Raw genomic sequence first — 19,317 nt, forward strand, 5'->3', positions numbered from 1 at the left:
TAACACATTCATATCAACCCCTACAGTTTATGTATATTAATCTGCATTGTATTGCTTTTTGCACCTCTGGTTAGATGCTAATCTGCATTTGGTTTTGCAGCACTTGTACTCAGAGCAGTGACAATAAAATTGAGTGATCTAATCTAAAATATGTCGCATCTCTCTCTTCAACTGCGTAAAATCAAATTACATTTTCGCGCAGTGCAGTTTGAATTATTTGCGCGCATTTTTAAAATATAATACGACTTTTTCCGAGTAGAAAAAAAATATTTTTAAAGAGAAAACACTGATGTAAAAACGCGCACTGGAGCCTCCATGTCAGTTCGCTGCAACCAACCTGGAGGAAGTGCAAGAAACTCACGTGTCAGGATATGATATTATTTACAAAATCCCTCTCAAGCGTTAAATTGGAGATTATGGAGGCACGGTGAGACTCCGCGTTTCTATTTTTTGCACATAAACCGTGAAAGCACCGGACGCACAACAGTGCTACTATGCATGTTTGCATCACAGTCTAAAATCCATCACAGTCTACATCCTGTAGGATTCAGCCAGAGACGCACTTTCAGAATAAAAGTACATTTTTGGTAAGCAAAGTAAGATCTGTGCATTTATGTCAAAGCTTCTGCTGCAAATATTATTATTGTTATGATATAAAGGCCCAGGGCGGAATGTGTAGAGGAGGTTAGAGCAGCTGCCACACTCACAGACACAGTATGAGATGTCGGCCTGTACTGTCTCCTGCAGAGAGCTACAGTCGAAGCTTTGAGTCCATCGTTACACAATTTGTCTGACAAGTGATGCGTTGCCTTCACAGGCGGTTTGAACAATGCAAGTCGACATGGACGAGTTTGGGCTCGTGAGCTGTACAGGCATGTGACAGCCGTGCAGAGTCTGGATATCATTATTAACAAACCGTGGCGACGCGCTTCACATTCTGACGCATAATAATAATAATAATAGTAATAATAATAATGGTTATTCAATTATTCCTTTGAGTGCAATAATCACATCATTTGTACGACTTTTTTAATAACATGCAATCACCGATTTAATTTTACTATTATCCAGTTGTGTGATGTCATTAATAATCACGGTGATGTGCTGCTGCGTCACGCGTCCCCAGGTGGATTATCATCTGTTAGGAACAGGAAAAAAAGAAGGAAGTTCAGGTGTCCAAAAAATGCTGAGGATGGAGCAGTTTGCGGAGACCTCTGATCCCCCACCACTGACCTTTTGTTATTTCAGCCACCAGAGGAACCTCAATGGAAACAAGTTGAGCACGTTTCCCCACGGTAAACATTATCCTTGACGCATTAGTGGCCTGGGAGCTGCAGGGTGGGCAGGTGGGGGTGTAAGCGTGGTAAATTAAAAAAAAAAAAGAAGAGCAAACTAAGACCCTTAATCGGTCGTCTAATAACAAATTAAAAAAAGCTTCATATAAACAAAAATATCTCCAAAAAAAGCGTCAAAATCCGCCTCCTCAAAGACCCGTCACTGACTTGTATTAGTGTTGAAGGCGCGCGCTGCAAGCTGGACACTTTCAGAGATTTATGCCACCCTGAAAAGGTGGGAAAACTAAACAGAAAATGTAGGTATATACGTTCACTCTGCAGCATCCAGCCCACAAATACTGAGCAATACTTTGTGTACATTTTGGCCCCTCACAGCCGCCTCGGTGTTTAATGTCAGCAGAGGTTTTCAACAATATTCCTAATTGCACGGCTGTACAGGAGCGCCGTTTGATGTTTACATGCACGTTGATCCCCCTTTAGGTTGTACGGAGATGAAGGTCAGTCATGCACCGTGGCCTTTTTAAAATATGACACGAGAAAACCCAAAGCATGTGTCAAAACGGGGAGAGAAAGTGAAGGCGCAAAGTTATGGCGTGTGTTTGTTTCTCGTGTCGGGGAGCAACAAATCTTTCTTATTGCTTGCAAGTGGGGTTTCTGTACAGCGAGGGCTCGTGTGCACAGGTAGTAAAGTCAGGGAAAAAAAACCTTTAGAAGGTATTGGTCAGCAGACTTTTAGCCTTAAAGCTAATTATGTAAAGGTTAAGACATAAAAGGTAATTTCTTTATCATATAGGAGCTCTAATGCCTTCACGCTTGCGGTGCGTAATTGGCAAAAAGGGCAACGTTTGGCCTTTCCGGTGCAAAGCCTTAATGCAGATCAAATGGACTCATGGTTTGAAAAGGAAAAGTGAAAATTACTGACTTAGAACACTTTAAAGCGTAATGTTCGTTTCACGCACGTCTAAATAAATCACTGAATATTTAATTTAAAATTGGCACCAGAGGCAAATCAGGAGTCTGTCATTTATTTTCAAATTGCATGAGCAGGCATATTCTTTCCAAAGGTTGAACATGTTCGCCTTTTGATCGCCTCATTTTCGGCAAAACATCATCATCATCCCCGTGAAGGATTTGTGTTTGGCGTGTTGTACAAAGTGTAGCAGCCGGTGCTTGGTGCGTAAAGGAGAGTAAAAACATGGGCGACAAATGAAGGGAAAAGTGTGATAATCCCCAAGCGCACTGAGATACAATTTACAAACATCACCCAGCCAATTACATTACTCAAAACCAATCATTCATTTCCTCCCATTTCCGTAATGATGCCATTTAAAAGGTTGAGATGAAGGGTGGTGTAGTGGAGCGTAAAAGCCACCCTAACTCAGGTTTTCCAACTTTCTGTTTTCATAATATAACTTGAACTTTTTTTTTATTTTGGGAGATTAAATCTTTGCTATAAAAACAAAACTAAAAGATTAAATGAATGAGAAGTTACGCGGGGTTTTGATTGCAGAAGTGTTTGCGGTTTCATGTAAATATTAATATAATTGAATGTGTTGGTTCCTTGTGATGGTCACACACTGGAGATTTTTACGCATGTTTTTGTTCAGCGCCACATCACTGTTGAAAAGGTGATCCAAAATCTTGATATTGCTTTATACTCACCATATCTGTCTCAATAACAAACGCATTCATGGTGGTATATCCCCAGCTTTGCTTTCTGATGGGAGAGAGTAGAACGAGGAGGAGGACTGAGGGGGGAAATCTCTGTGCAGCTGTCATGTCAAACTTTTCCACCAATAGCAACGCGGCGTTGAGCAATCTCGAAAGTCTATTGGAGAGCCGAGCCAATCAGCGCGGGAGAAGCGTTGGAAGTCCAGCCTCCTAATTTCTACAGATTGAAATGTAAGCCTGTCTCCAGTGCAGTCAGGAAACAGATCGAGAATTTTGTCCCTCTTGTTCCTTATCGCGCAAGAAGACTTTCTTGGACGCGGTTTTGGACAGTGGACACGCTGGACGCGGAGCAGGACCCACGCAGGAGGCACAAACCGGACACCGTGTTCTTCGTTTGCGGCTTTAACACGATGGGTGAGTTCAGTGTTGGATCGGTGTTTTTTTTCTTGTCAGGGATGCAGCGAACGGTCCAACGGGCAAGGTGGGAAAAATATAGTGACATATGGAGTGTCTGTGGTGTTTTGGCGGCTCAGTTTATCTGTTAATCTAGCAGGGAGACACCGGGAGACTGAACTGGTACATGTGTCAGTTACGCACGAGTTTTGACATCCGTGTGAAGTTTAGCCCGCGTGCACGACAACTATCAGGCAGCTATTGGTTGGTACTTTTCACCCAAACATTAAACATGACTCAAAGTGATATAATTGAGATCTTTAGCATTTTAGAGGGAAAACTTTTGGGTGAAAACATAAAAGTTTAAAAAGATGCGCCTGTGCGTAATGGCTGTTTTTTTTCCTTTTAGATCAACACATTAAAGTCACATTAAAGTGTTTTTAGCTGCACAACGTTCTTATAAATGACAAAAACGTGTAATAAGTAGATTAAAAACACAGTTTAACACCTTACATCTTTTCTATATTTGATTGTATAGGCCTGCTAATATGTGTTTGGTGATATCAGGCCTGGTTTAACCCGGGTTAACGCAGTCAGTCTGCGGTGGGCCTCCATTACCTAATCGCTGTCTCATTGTTCTGCCCGTTTGTGTGTTTGTTTTTGACACCAGAGCCAGCCTTCGGTGAGGTGAACCAACTCGGCGGTGTTTTCGTGAACGGCAGGCCGCTCCCCAACGCGATCCGGCTCAGGATAGTGGAGCTGGCCCAGCTCGGGATTCGACCCTGTGACATCAGCAGGCAGCTGCGCGTCTCCCACGGCTGCGTCAGCAAGATCCTGGCCCGCTACAACGAGACCGGCTCCATCCTCCCGGGGGCCATCGGAGGCAGCAAGCCGCGGGTCACCACACCCACCGTGGTCAAGCACATACGGACATACAAGCAGAGAGACCCGGGGATTTTTGCCTGGGAGATCCGGGACAGGCTACTCGCCGACGGGGTTTGCGACAAGTTCAATCTGCCCTCTGTCAGCTCCATCAGTCGGATCCTCCGCAACAAGATCGGGAATCTGTCCCAGCAGAGCCCGTACGAGCCGGGCAAGCAGGCGCCTCACCCGCCGCCACAACCAACGTTACCCTACAACCACTTATACACATACCCGACATCCAAAGTGCCCACTCCCCCTGGCATGCCCACCCTTCCCGGACACATGGCCATGCACAGGATATGGCCCTCCTCGCACTCTGTGACAGATATTCTGGGGATACGGTCTATTACAGAGCAACAAAGTAAGCATGGCTGCATGGAGGGCGGTTGCATTTGTTTATTGCACTACATTTAAACAACTTTTGAAGAGGGTTTTGCGCGCAACAGTGCGAATGTGTGTTTGAGGGAGAAAGTGGATTTGAGTTACTGTATTTGTTTTTATAGGCCTCCAAAAGTAACTATTGGGACGTTATAAACTCTCGGGCCTCTGTGGAGAGGGAGAAAGCTTAAATGCCATTTGACCTGCCGGCTGATATTGATTTGAAAGGGAGGCAGGTTAGTCCAGAAACAGATGGTCCGGCTCGCTGTAATAATTAAGAGGCGGATGTGGAATATTAGAGGGACAGCGAAGGGAAAGGCGGTGAGATGAAGTGCATCAAAATGAGGTGTGCTGAATGTCTGCCATGACTCGGAGCCAGACATTTTGTGCAGGGCAGCAGGTTTGTAACCGTGATTCAGGCCCCAACAGCTCCCGCTAAGATGTTTGCTGTTTGTCGTATGTGTGTCACATGCAGGTAGGCCCAGATAGCTTTGGCGTGCACTCAACAAGACCACAACTGTTTTGGAAACAGTGAAACAGGATCCGGCATAAATCAGTGTTAATGGTCGGCTCGGTGTTGTGAAAGGGTTTTTTTTCTGAGAGCTTGTTTTCCAGTGGCAGGAAGGGAAGTGCTGTCAGTCCATTGCAAGCAGTCCTGCTGTCAGGATTCATGGCTACAAACACGCCTCGGCTCCTCTCCGCTCCCACCGCCATGCGCAAAGCTTAACTCGGGCAATCTAAACAAGACAAATGTGAGGCAGGTATCCACGAGAAATCACAAAGGCAGGAATGTGTTTTGAAAGGCTGCCTTTATAAACAATTTGTGCATTTCCAAATTATTTGCAGATGTGTGTGGCAGGTTTTTTCAGTGCTAAGTTTTACAGTAAGTTTGGTGAGAGCTCATTTGCACCAAAGTGAATAAAAAAATAGATTCAATTTTTTTCATAACAGAAGATAATTGTTAAAAAATAATGTGCAACACTAATAATCATAAACTATTGATTTCACATAGCTCATATTTAAATTGACGCGCATGCGGGCACACACTGATTTAAACGCGCAGGATGCAGATTAAATTGCTGTGAGTGAATTTATTTAGAAACATTAAAAATAATATTTCAGCATGTACAAAAACGCACATTTCTAAAAGCTCTTTATCGAGTTAGAACTTTGGTGGCCCTGCTTTTACCCAGTGTAAACGTTTGGGACTGTGTATAATATAATATCCATCACGCACAGAGGAGGGAGACGGTGGAAGTAAATCTAATTTGTCCCCCGACAGGAAGACGCTTTGGTGGGCTAAAATGTCCCTGACCCACCAGAGAGTTGCCTCACTGCTGCCCATCTTCAACTGGGCCTCAGTGTGAGCCTCAGGATCAGTTTCACTCAGTCTAAACACATTCATTTGAAGAAAATTTAAGAAAATAAGACAGATAATTCCACTTTTTCCCCACTGAGTTCAGTTTTAGTTAAAATCCTGATCAGGAAAAAATGAGGCCTGGTCACGTTTATTGATTTATAATTAAAGAAAATTACTACACTAAAGAAATATGTTAAATTTTAAGATTTTATTTCACTTGCAGTAAATTAGAAAGTGTCTCACATTATGCTAATTTTGTACAAGATATTTAAACTGATATTTTCATTTATCTGATGAAGATAAAAACGTTTTACGCAAACTTTACGCACACTGAAAGCCTATTGGATATATGAGCCATTTGTGCCTAAAATGACAAATGATCGTGCTTGTAGTGCAAAGTGTCACAGGGTTTATGGTCTGATGCAACCTGGCTAACCTGCGCCTGATGGATGCATGAACAGCAGCGGCCTGTGCGGGTCTTTTTTTCCCTTAATCTCAAAAAAACCTCCTCTCTGACTTTCCTTCTCCTCTCTTCTCTCTGTCTCTTTTGCCCCCCCAGTTAGTGACAGTCCATCCTTTCCCAGCGCCAAACTAGAAGAATGGAGCACTATAAACAGGACTAATTTCCCACCAGCAAGCTCTCCACTACTAGTCAATGGCGTGGATAAACCGCACTTAGAACCTGAAGCAAAATACACACAGGTAAACAAAAATGGACACCTCTTATTTTTTTGTAACCCAAAATGCAACACTACTAAATAAGAGTATCCAAATTTTAACAAACTGGCTTTTAATCTAACTGAGCTCTGGAGTATTTTATAATATTTTAATAATTATATGGCCTGGAAATTCCACATCTTTACTGCGCTCCTTCTGTTGGCTAGCTGGTAATGGTGCTTTTTATAATATATTATTATTTTTAATATTTTTTTTACACTTCCTGTAGGTCCTGCAGCATGGTCAGGGCTTTTATGAATCATCTGATTTAATATTTTTTGGACAGCATTCTCTTGATTCTTCTTTTCCAGCTTTACATGTTTGGTTTTCAAAACTAACTGTAGCGCGTTTAACACCCCAAACCTGCTTGGACTCATAAAACAAAGTCAGCAAACTCATATATAGTCTGTTTTCAGTTCCCTGAAGAATTATTCCTACATAGGCCTACAGGATTTTAATGGGTTGGTTTCAGTGCAGAGTTTGAGCCAAGACACTGAAGTGAATGGAGGAAGCTGCTGCATAATTGATCTTATTCAGGTTTATAGCGATAAAATGCAGCAGTTAATATTTTGTCTAAAACAACCACGGTGCAGGCCTAAACTTTCAAAATATTATTTATTAGTCTGCACTGAGTTATTACAGTCGATAAACACACGTGAAACAACAGATGCAAAATAAAGCACGTCGAATTTTAGACCTTACACACATTCTCGGTAATTTAAAAATATGTAAAGTTTAATTAATTTTAAAAAAACGTACCCTACGTTTAATTTGTATAAATTTAAGTTAGGATTTCAAATTAGATTTTTTATAATTTTTTCATGGTCAAAAATAATTTTTATAGGATTTTATTTTTTGGTTTTTCTAATGGAGGTTACAAATTATGACCCTGTGTCTGCGCGCACATACGTCCTTGCTTCCTTATCTTTTGACAGGGCGTCACAATTAAAAAACAAAACAAAACAATTTCATGCCGCGTAATTTTATTTTGCCACTTTCTACCAGGGGGGAGTTTTCATGCTCGTTACGCAGAAAACAGGGCCGGTGCTGTGAGATTAGCAGCGCTCAGAAGTCCCAGCTCCAAAGTGGACACACTGACTGTCTGAGCGGTTAGAAAACCAAGCGAACAAAAACAGAAGTGAGCCATTAAAGGCAGAAAATAACAACTCTATAAATTACCGAGTTTATTGCAAGAAAAACAAAGTATGGTGAAGTAAGTAGTGTTCCACCATAAGACTGGAGGATTTACCGAGCCTTTGTGCAGGCAGCTGCAGCCTAATGTTAAAGAGAGAGACACATGTCATGCTCTCAGACACACTGCAGTTTGGTTCAATTTCCAAAACAAGGTGTCACGATTTCCAGCATTGTCTCTCCCAGCTAAAGGCTTGACTCTTGCGTTCTCCTTCAGGCTGAGTGTCAATGCAAAGTTGAATTCAAATGGGACACCATCAGAGAGACTCGGCCTCAATCACATGCAGTGATTCCTGCATCAGGCCAGAGGCTGCGGTTTGAAACATGAGGCCTATAGGCGCTGTGTTGAGGGCAGATGCACCCATGGGACGCTCAGGTTTTTCCTCTGTGAGGAGGAGAAGAAGAGCATCATTAAAATAGATTTAAGGCTAAGTCACGAGCTCAGTGCGCGCGGCGGCTCCGAGCTGATTCCGTTCAAAACGACTCCAACTTTAAGTAAAAGCAACTTCCCTTAACAACAAATACTTAAATATATAAAACGTGTAATAATTTTCCACGCTACATAAACAAGCTTTTAAATAGTTTTAATGATTTATTTAAAATCTAAACAAAGGGATCAGAGCGTGACAAAGCGAATCCGTTTGAGTTGTAATTATTTGGATGAATGGCGTCAATGCTTTGACATATCATTTAATGGGTTTGTCTGTTATTAACAGCACTGATTCAAAAAGACATAAACATAAACATGGGCATTTTTATTATTATTATAATAACAATATTTTGACCACAAAAAGAAGATTATTATTTTAAAAATTAAATTAAATACAGTACACACATTTTGTATTTTTTGTGCAGGCTAATATATTTTATAAAATCTAAATATTAAATAAAACACAAAATTCTAAGATATACCCATATACATATAGTTTTAAGGATATGCAAGTGTATTCACTGTAGGGGTGGACAAAATAACAGGTACACCTAAACATATACAATCTGATGCAAAAAAAAAAAAAAAAAATTTGTTGACTTTGTGTCAGACAGGTGTGTTCGATCACGGGCGTAGATCTCAGGGAGGACACAGGGGACATGTCCCCCTTAATATTTACAACATTTGTCCCCCTCTCCCCAATTACAATAAAAGATTCTGCAAAATTAAAGACATTTCCATCATTAATTGATGCAGAAAAGGCAAAAATTGATGTTTGAATATTAATCAGAATGTAGGAAATTCTGAGTTTGGCGCTCAAAATTTCCTGGGGAAGGATTCCCACACCTCCCATTTTCATGTGTCCCTCCCAGTGTCGAAATGAAAGCTACACCCTTGTCTGTGGTCATATCTGAGGCTGCAGTGTTCCTGCAGTGGATTGCATTTCCTGTTCTGTGTATGTATATATTGTGTAGGTAATTGTCCTGTTTTTCATGAATGGAATATGTGATAAAATTTAGTCTAATTTAAAATGTTTCCAGTTGATTTAATAAATTTTTTTTTTAATTTTAGACACAGCTAAAAGCCTGAGTGGCTGTTTGTGAAATAAGCTTCAGTGTCGTCGAGCCAAGTGAAGACACACCAACACCCACAAAAACAGACAGGCACCCACAAACACCAACAGTCAACCAGCACGGACCCACAGACACCCACAGGAGAGCGAGTGCACACACAAAACTAGCTTTCTCTCTATAGTTATGTTTTATAACCCCCACAAATGTCAGCTGAGAGTGGATTTTTTATATCTGTTTTTAAGGAATAGCCGGCGACTCTTGCCAGTCAGAGAAAACAAGTCACAGAGACAGAAAAGATCCCAATTTTAGAAATAATTCTCAGTAGTCGCAGACCACCCAGGAACAGAAATTCGGCCTCCCTGTTGAAATGCTTTGGTGAATTCCTCAAGTTAAGTCCTGTCACTGTGCCAGAAAGGCAAAGCCCATTCATGCTCCGAAACCCTCGCCTCATTCTCTATCATATTTCCCTTCTTCCTGCCCTTTCACTCTCAATCTCTCATGACATCTGTTTTGTGGCGCCCCCCAACCACCCTGTCTCCCATCGTCTGACGTGGTATATCAACGCCGCCGGAGCAAATGTCCACTCTCTGGGTAGAAAACAAGTCCCGTAGACAGACGGGCAATCATGCATGTATGGTTTTTATCCATGTTTAATATGTTCCAGGGGCATGAGAGCGCATAATTGATCATTCATACTTTCATCAAAATTGGGAAAATGGGTTTTTTATGTGGTGGCTGTGAAGTTAGAATTTAAGTTTCTGCTGTTTATAATTCAATCACGTCTCCTTTCACTTTATTCTCCAGCTCGCCTCAGCTTTTTTCCATTAGATCTCAGCTGCTTGTGTGTGTCTACCTGAGCTGGGGGTCACCAAATCATGTAGCAAAGAAAAAAAAAAGCTTCTCTATCCTCTCTGAAGAGGCAAATTATTTCCTTTTTTCAATTCTGAGGAAAACCACATAATGAAAATCACTGACCATGATTTCTACACTGAGCAGGGAGCCCCCAGAAAGAAGCTCTCATTGACCTCTTAGATGTTTAACACAGATTTTTATGTCTCTTTTGTCCTCAGACGCCGAATGGATTGCCCACAGTGAACAGCTATGTCACAGCACCCAGCATCCCTCCCTACCACCCTCCCACCACCCAAGTGTCACCCTACATGGGGTACAGCGCCACCACGTCGGCCTATGTGACCGGAGCCACATGGCAGCCGGCCAGTGGCAGTGCTCTATCTCCCCACAACTGTGACATCGCCACCCCTCTGGCCTACAAGAGCATGACAGCCAATCGTGACGCCATCCACCCGGTCACCGCCTCGGCGCTGTGAAGTCAGGCTGGTTGGGAGGGAGCGAGGAGGGGAGTGAGAGACGGCGAGGACAGGAGACACCAAGTCTGTCCCCTGTGGCTTCATTTCATTCCCACTGCCTCCTTTCTATGAAGGACTTGGCCCCAGGACCCATATTTGCGCCCCCTCCTCCGCCACCACCTCCTCCTCCTCCTCCCTGCTCCTCACAGTCAGACCAAAGACACACGAGGAATAAACAGTCAACTTTTACAACAAACTCGTTGTCTGAAAGAACTTGCAGGACAGACAGGTGTACTGAAGGACTGATGTATGACTGCTACTCCCATCCATCAACACAATTCCTCTCAGATTCTTTACTGCACACTTCTGCAAATGTCTTTGGGCAAAACGGGGTAATGTATAACTTCATGAGTAAGCAATCAAAGAAGAGGGGGAAAACTTTGCATTAGTGTTTCAGGGTGCTTAATAATGCTATTGTTTTTTTTTTATATGTTTGTATGCTTTTTTTGTGTTTATGTTTTGATAAAAGTAACTGTCGTATGGAGCATTGTTTTCCCACTTCTCTAAAATTGTAGCCTCTGCAGGAGCTCCACAGAGAAGTTTATTTATTAGATTAAGGTACGTTGAATGAAGTGCAATTAGCCTAACAGACAGCATGGGGATCTCCACGCATGTTTAGACAAAATTGGCATTGGTCTGATGTTGGAGTCTAGAGCAGTAACAATTGACAAATGTTGCACAATGAAATTGAATGTATCTTATTAAATTGTTTGGCTGTTATTGGAGTTTGAAGGTTGTTTTGGAGAAAACTAGTTTCTATTCTGAGGACAGGAAATGTACAAAACAATTATCCTCCCTTGTTTTGTCTGTTAGTGTAGCTAACTTCAGGTAAATCCAGGGTGCTGTCGCCTGCCGGCCTGTTTTACATGAGCAGGAAACTGCTTTTCATAAAAAATATATGTGCACACTCACGCAAGGCCTGTATTTTCTATTACCAAGCGTCACGGCTCACTAGGAAAGTTCATCAGAGGTGCTTTGAGCACACACAGGCTTTGTCACCACATAAAGAAAAAATCTTTTAAAATTGTTTTAGTCATTAAAATAACTTCACCTCATTACACTTAATATGGCCCGTTCTATATTCATAAACATTTATGCTTTAATATTTGCTCCCTGCCAAAAGAAAACATGAGTTAAAGAAATTAAATTATGCATCTAGATATATATTTTTCACATTTGTAAGCAGTCCTACAAAACATTTAGACATAGATAAAATGTATTTACAATTTCCTCAAATAAGTTCAGGGTGTGAAGCATTTATTTTATGTTGGAAATTAAGTTATAAAAATTAAAAAAATGTCAGAGGCATTACTGAAATATAAAGACATATTTTCTAATTTAAAGTAAATATCTCTAAGGGAGTGGTGTGATTTTGAAAGCCCTGCTATCCTTTGTAAATCAAAGCAAGGGTCTAATGTCATGCATTATAATTTTAAGCCATAAAGAATTCTTCAGCTGGATTTAGGCGTGTGTAAAACACAGTAAATTAGAAAATCGCTGTTGCATTAAAATTCGAGATCTCCAAGCCGAAGACTCCCAGACTCCCGGGGTGAGGTGGAGTCCGTCCATGTGCATTCAGAGAGCCACAAATAGGCTCATTGGCCTGCGGTCTCCAAGGTCATCAGACATGTGACCCAAACACGAACCTTCGGCGGCCACAAAAAGGCCCAAACAGGGCTTGTCAGGGCCGACTCAACGTGTTCATTACAAAAGAAAAGCGCACGGCCCGGCTGACAAATGACATGTTTGCAAAATGATGCAAAAATACTTTCTGAAAGTTATGAGGGGGAAAAGTGTGGTGTAATAAATTACAGCAAGCCCTGTCTAGCCCCGCAGTGGAAACCAGAGATTTAAACAAACTGGGCTCCGACGTGGACATGAAGCTGTAGATTAATAACTTGATAAAACGGCTCACCTGCTCTTTTACATAGCATTACCTGCTGCTGAGGGTTCAGAGGCCCCATGTTTCCATTCCTCCTGTGCTACGGCAGAAACAGTCCCTCCATGCGACAGTGTCAACAGTCCTCCCCATGCAGGGGCTGATTTGACTTGGAAAGCACTCTTCCCCGCATCCAGTGGTCACGGACCGTTGCTCAGGGATCGTAGTGTTTCTTTGACCGTATGTGAACCACATCACAGGGACGTGCTGATCATACACTCGCTGTACCAGCCAGCCCTCACGGCCACCCCTTAACCCTCCACCATCCATCACATACAGTAAATGATGGTTAACTCTCTGAGTGACATGAAAAAGTCGTTACATGCTCTTCTTTGTTGTTTTTTTTTTTTTTTTTTACCTCAGCCTACACACAACAAGGCCAAACAACTTTTCCTTTCAACTAAGCTACATGAACTGAGCACAGCCTTGTTAGCCTCCTCTGACTCATGCAACAAAATTAAAATGTGGTCGTCTTAATTGACACCAGTATTTAAAAAATAGGAACAGTGTGTTTTCTAGACAGGAGGAAAAGCTTCTCGAAAGTCTAATCATCCCTGCTCTTGTAGTCTAATGTTGGTCAGCTTTATGGAGGCGAGGGTCTAAAAGGCGTAGTTTTAAAAATAGGGGCAGACACGTGTTTATAATTAATGATGTCGAGTCTGACTTCAGTGTCATATGGTTATCTTTACTTCTCCACATGCAATCAGACACAAGACAGCCATTTGCAGGGTAACACAGAGCAGAGTACGGGGCGAACACAGCACTTCATGCGTGTTCCTGCTCAATGAACATTTTTAAAAGAAGCTGACAACAGCCAGAATGTTTTCTTAATGCCTTAAAACAGCAATGTTGAGCACACAGGTGAGTAAAAGCTCTTGAAAAGAAAAACTGGGCTCAGAAAATCACAACATGTCTGGTTCCGTGTCTTTGGTATGTACACACGCGGCTCCAATGTCCAATCACACTTGCATGAATAACTGCTTTTTACATGCAGTGTAAATCCTGGACATTTTAATTTATATTAATCATTAAACACACAGGGACAGACAGGTATGGCCATGTCCAAATTGCAGACTTGTCAGAGTGGAGCCACTGAATTGAAATGTTACTGCTGAAGATGAGGAGCGTACATGGAAAGGGTGTGAAGAAGGGGGACTTAGCTGCAGAAGATTTATGATCAGTAGTGTGTGCAGGGAATTCAGGTGAAGGGTGGTTCTGTTGCCTGACTACCAGCAATACACGCGGCACATGTTGCAAACTGTCAAGTCTGAAGCAAACATACATGCTCAGCACTCCACTACAAAAAGGACACGTTAAGCGCTTACAATTCCATCAGTCTGCAAGCCGCAGTTGTTAGTCTATCACCACGCGCCCCCTGGGCAAAAAACCAGGAGCCGTTCCATTTTGGCAGAGAGAAACTCCCACATTAATGATGACTGTCAAATGCCAACGTGGCTCAGTGTAAGCTACTACCAGATGAGGTTAAGATGAGTCTCTTACAGAGCAGCCACTACCCCGAAGGCTGTGCAACAGGTGTGTGTGTGTGTGTTTGCATGTGTGTGTGCATATTTGTGTAAGAGATAGACTGGCAGAGGGAGAGAAATGTGTGCGGTAACCCCCTCCGATTCCTGCAGCCACATTTGCATTTCTTGAGCTTGTTGTTTTAGCTTGCACTAGCGTTGTGTGCTCAGGCCGCCACCAAGAGAGACGGAGAAAAGACTGACACTGGGTTGGCTAATACAGCTGACAGGTTCTCAAACAACAGTGCTCTGACGAGGAGGAGGGTGAAGAAGTGGTTAAGTGAAGGAAGGTGATACGCTTATATCGACGCCAAGCTCAAACGCTCCCAGTGAGAGGCAAACACGCAGCAACACAAACTTACAGGGCGCACAAGTGCTTAACACACTCCAAACACACACATACATGCACACACACACAGTGAGGAACCAAGTGAGTTTAGTTCCATTCTTTTTTTATTTGTAACAAGTAACTTTTGACAAATGCTGATAATTACATTGAGATAAGTCAGATTAACACAATTTCTTACTAATAAAAGCTTTCACACTCGTCCAATTAAAAGAGGTACAGAAAAATATCAGTCATGCAAAAAGATATTCATTATAAAAGTTCTGCAATAGGCCTTAAAAATGTGTGTAAGAAATTCCTACACACAGTAATTCTTGTATGAATTATCAGGCACTACTGCGGCTATTTGGTTTATCTGAGGTGTACAGTAAGGCTCAGTACTACGGGTGTGATCATAGCATATAATTGCGATCACGTATGCAGTGTTATACATAAAGACATGGACACACAGTATTAACAGAGTGTGTGCGTATAGACGCTGCTGTAGTGGGTGTGTGTGCACTGTAGCAGACTTCAAAAACTGCTCCTCAGTGAGCCGTTTACATTAAGACTGATGTTTGATAGAGACAGATGACCCACTCGGTGTGTGTTGTGTGCAGCTATATAACCATGGCCTATACCTGTGTGCTCTACAGTGGGTGTAGAGCTGAGTGTGTTTTGTAAGTCCTGTTGTAACATGCCTTCACTCATTCCCTGGTGTTTTGAAACTGACCATTAAAGCTGGGATAGGCAGTTTTATTTTTGCACGCCATTGCGCCTTATTAACTTTTAAGCATATTGTCATTCAAGTGGTCTGAGAGAAAACTACACTTCTGCACCTCCTCTTGCTGCTCTTTTCAGGCTTTAGAAAATCTAGCATGTGACGGGATACTTTGGCCAATCACAGGTCATTTAGGAGAGAGGGCATTCCTATTGGCTCTTCTACAAATGCAGATGCAACTGCACGTCCCTTTAGATGGTGAAGGCCTGTTTCAATGATGGAGAACCCTGCAGAGGAAGTTGTTTTTCCAGCACTGGCAACAACTGTCTAAAAAAAGGAAGGTGGACTTATTAAAAACAGTCTAAAAGAAACTCTGATGATAAAACGAACTAATGAACGAAAGAAGCTAAGTGTTTCAGAGATGGAGAGAAAATGTTACTAACAGTTTAGCCTTCTGCTAACAGTAGGCAGAGGCTCACGTCTGCGGCTAATTCAAGTTCATGGTAATGTCACGTTAGCTCGAGCCTCAAATCACACTGATTACATTTACATGCACACTGTCAAATATGACAATATTCCTAATTTGATATGGGTCATGTAGACAGCAAATTCTGTTTGAATATTCCAAATTAGGCCCTTTTGCAAATTTAGTACTTTGCAATTAAGACTTGTGGGATATGCTGGTATTAGTCCGGTTTTAGGAGCATTCTTTGGACATGTTTACAGCGCCTTCAGAATATGTGTCTAAATTGGGGTTTTTACCACAGTTTGCGACACAAAGCAGTCAGCTCTGTGCGTTGCACACAAACCAACAGTTTGTACACGTAAGGTAGAGATGCATGCCCAGAAGAAATGCACACATTATGAAAGACTTGGATATCAACAGGTTTTCGGATATGCAAAAGTTTCTCAATGCTGACCTTTTCAAGAAGGTGGTTGAAGGAATGAAAGAGGGAGGCTGCGTTTGAATGGTTAAAGTAGGGAATGTTTTTTTGGTTTTTTTTACATGAATATTTTTTTTAGGGCTTTTGCCTTTGATTGATAGGGCAGTCTGTTTTGGCGTGAAGGGAGAGAGTCGGGGATTGCATGTAGCAGGGGGCTGTGGGTTTTAATGGAGGCCGCGGCCGCTGCGGTAAGGACAGAGCCTTTGTACACAGGGAAAAAATTCTACATTGATGCAAAGAAGCAAAATGGCTGATCCACCTTTCCATATTTTGACGACACGTTAAGGTCACATTAATCGGAGTATGCACGGCTGCATATAAACAGGAATATTGGTGGAATAATTATTTTCATTAGCCATGTAAACAGCATAATAGGAATATTGTCTTTTTCAAAATAAGGGCAAGAACTGGAAAATTTTGTGCATGTAAACGTAGTCACTGTCATCTCAAAAGGCTTTACAAGCCCCAACAATTGAAAAGAAAACAGGACGGTGATTCTCATAGAATTGATGCTATACAACAATATCAGGATCACAATCACATTCAGGATGATTGAAATGACTGAGTAGTACCCGTATAGGTCACTGTATGAAACGCATGCTCGTCTGGTGGGAGGGGTTTAGGACAGACGGGGGAGAAATGTAAGTTTCCAAGAAAACTGCCTAACCCAGCTTTAAAGCCCCTGAAAACGTGGTTTCAAATATTTAGTGCTATAACATTAAGTATCTTGACTAAAAAAAGCTACTTCATGAAAAAACATTCTTAGCTATTACTCTTTAAAAGATGAGACGTGTAAAAGCTCACATTATTTGCTTCATCAGGGCTGTGAGGGTGTGGTTTGCTCAGATTTGACAGACAGAACTGGCAACATAAGCAAACAACCCCACAACCTTTCCCAACTGAGCACCGCCCACTGTAAACCAGAGAGAGGAGCGCAGCAAAAAAAAAAGCATGAAATGCATAAAGGTCTCATGTGAAATAACGAAAAACTGTTGTAACTTTGGCAGAGAATATTGTGTTCATGTAGGACCTCATTACTCATGGTAGGAAGTGGATTGAGCCAATAGGATTTCAGGGCCTTTAAAACCTACTGATCCACTGTTAAAAACATGTTTTCCATTAGAAAAGAATTTGTCAGTTTTCAAATATTCCAGCTGGTTTTCATTCCTGAGAAAGTAACTCTGATAAAGATGTTTGTCCCTAGAAAGTTTGCATTCTAAGTTTTATTGTAATGCTGACTTGGTATTTTGCAGATGATTATTGTGTCTTCAAGTTAAAAAACAAAACAAGAAACAAACTAAAAACTAATTTGATCTGACGTCACTGGAGTCAGTTAACGGAAACAGCATTGTGATACGATCCATAAGGCACTCTCTTGGGTTCCCTTTCTGTGCTGTTTTTTGTTACCAGTTCCTCTGCAGCCATCCAGACACATATTCATAGACCAGCAGCATCACTGCTCCACCTGTAACCAAACAAGAAGAAAGACGCAGTGAATCAACCTGTATATCTCTGCTAGTGAATAAGCAGTGCCAGCTACGCAACCAATAGGAACACAGGAATATACTTTATTATATATGGACATTACATGGATGGGTACATAGAGTGCTGCAGAGATGACATTTATTTGTAGGTCAGCCCTGAAGTTAACATCACCCTGGTTCCCTCGACAATAGGCCAGTGGGATTTTCCCATTGAATTTTGCATAATTACAGAGGATAAGCTCTGTGGCAAACAAATATTTTAGATATTTACATGCATGGATGGATTAATGAACAGGCCTACTGGGCACAGGCCCAGGAGCCAAAAATGTCCCCTCTGACCTTTACCTACAAAATGTCACTCGAAAAGACGTGTGCGAGCCCCGTCTCACTCCAAAGTTGTCGAAATCCGGTGCTTGAGCAGTGGCTAACGGCATCAGAAACCAAGGAAAGAAGGCATCCTTTACATTGGCATGATACGCGGCTGGTTGCTGTTATAGTTTATTGGCACCCGGCGGCGGCAGGGGAAACGCGGCAGGACAAGGACGAAAATCAAGGCGGCGAAAGTCCATGTGGGCGGGCAGGAGGGGTTGTGGATGGGTCCAACAAACATTGACTTTCACCCGAGAGAGCGGTGTTCACGTTCTGTGAGATTCTCAAACCCTGTTTTCTTTTCCTAAACGCAACCACGTATTTTTGTTGCCTAAACCTAACCACGTGTTTGTTGTAAATGAGAGGCAGGCTGAAGGAAAGAAAGTAAATGCGCAGTGTTGTACCGACTTAAATTTCCTGTGAAAGAAAGTGTATTTTGAAAGAAGACAATGCATGCAACAAGCAGAACTTGACACAATGTCCCAGAAGTCAACATCCAACGCACCCAGGGTACTTTGCACGTTGTATGTGGATGGTCCATGACCAAAACACAGGTCGGAGCGAGAATATGCTGCGTGTAGCGACCAGAAGGAGACTTAAAATGCCACAAAGAAACATAAAACAACTAAAAAGAGACACAAAACAACTACAAAGTCTGTGTGTCTTGCTCCAATGTGGGAGTGGTGATGGGGTCTTCTGCATGTCTGTGCCCAGGGGCCCATTGTCTCATAATCCACCCATGCTTTCACGTTATGTTCAGCCAGATAATCTGCACAAATGAACACCACTTTTATGATTTCTGAAGCGTAAATGCAATCGCCAGAGGGAAAAAGCTAACGTAAGGCTATAAACCAACTACACCACAATATCATGACTTAACGTTGCCACCACAGTGAGGCTGTAAAGCCGTGTTCGGCGTGATGATGTTCTGTAGTCTCATTTAACTACTTGTTGGCAAATGCCTTTTTTTAGAGACACTTAAGAGCTTCAAAAATCATGACTGGAGTATTTACTGGCATGTTTTATGTTGCAGATCAAAATGTAGAAGTCTCTTAAGCTTGAGTTAACCACAGATCTTATTTCAGGCATCTAACCAAAAACCCATTGACTTCAAGATGAGGGAACAAAGAGTGCTAACATGCTAACTCATTTCTGGGTTTAAGGACTCATTCCTGCAGCACTCTATGAGGAAGAATATTAGGGTTGGCAGTTATTC

At 42.0% G+C, this 19,317-nt stretch overlaps 2 protein-coding genes across 3 annotated transcripts in view; one reads left to right on the forward strand and one right to left on the reverse strand.

Annotated features, from left to right (window-relative positions):
- The first annotated feature begins 3,233 nt into the window (after window positions 1-3,233).
- On the forward strand, window positions 3,234-11,519 carry pax9 (paired box 9). The gene is made up of 4 exons (XM_049596523.1): window positions 3,234-3,380; window positions 4,030-4,644; window positions 6,581-6,723; window positions 10,503-11,519. The coding sequence occupies exons 1-4, from the start codon at window positions 3,377-3,379 to the stop codon at window positions 10,758-10,760; spliced, it is 1,020 nt and encodes a 339-aa protein (XP_049452480.1). The 5' UTR covers window positions 3,234-3,376; the 3' UTR covers window positions 10,761-11,519.
- Window positions 11,520-15,635: 4,116 nt separating this feature from the next.
- slc25a21 (solute carrier family 25 member 21) overlaps window positions 15,636-19,317 on the reverse strand; it is a 130,064-nt gene continuing 126,382 nt past the window's right edge. For both annotated transcript variants that reach the window (XM_049596527.1, XM_049596528.1), the window contains one exon: window positions 15,636-17,713. In XM_049596527.1, coding sequence (XP_049452484.1) covers window positions 17,652-17,713 — 62 coding nt within the window. In that variant the 3' untranslated portion in view covers window positions 15,636-17,651. The remainder of the gene's footprint in view (window positions 17,714-19,317) is intronic.

The sequence above is a fragment of the Epinephelus fuscoguttatus genome, linkage group LG14, assembly GCF_011397635.1.
Source record: "Epinephelus fuscoguttatus linkage group LG14, E.fuscoguttatus.final_Chr_v1".
In the NCBI taxonomy this organism is placed as follows: domain Eukaryota; kingdom Metazoa; phylum Chordata; class Actinopteri; order Perciformes; family Serranidae; genus Epinephelus; species Epinephelus fuscoguttatus.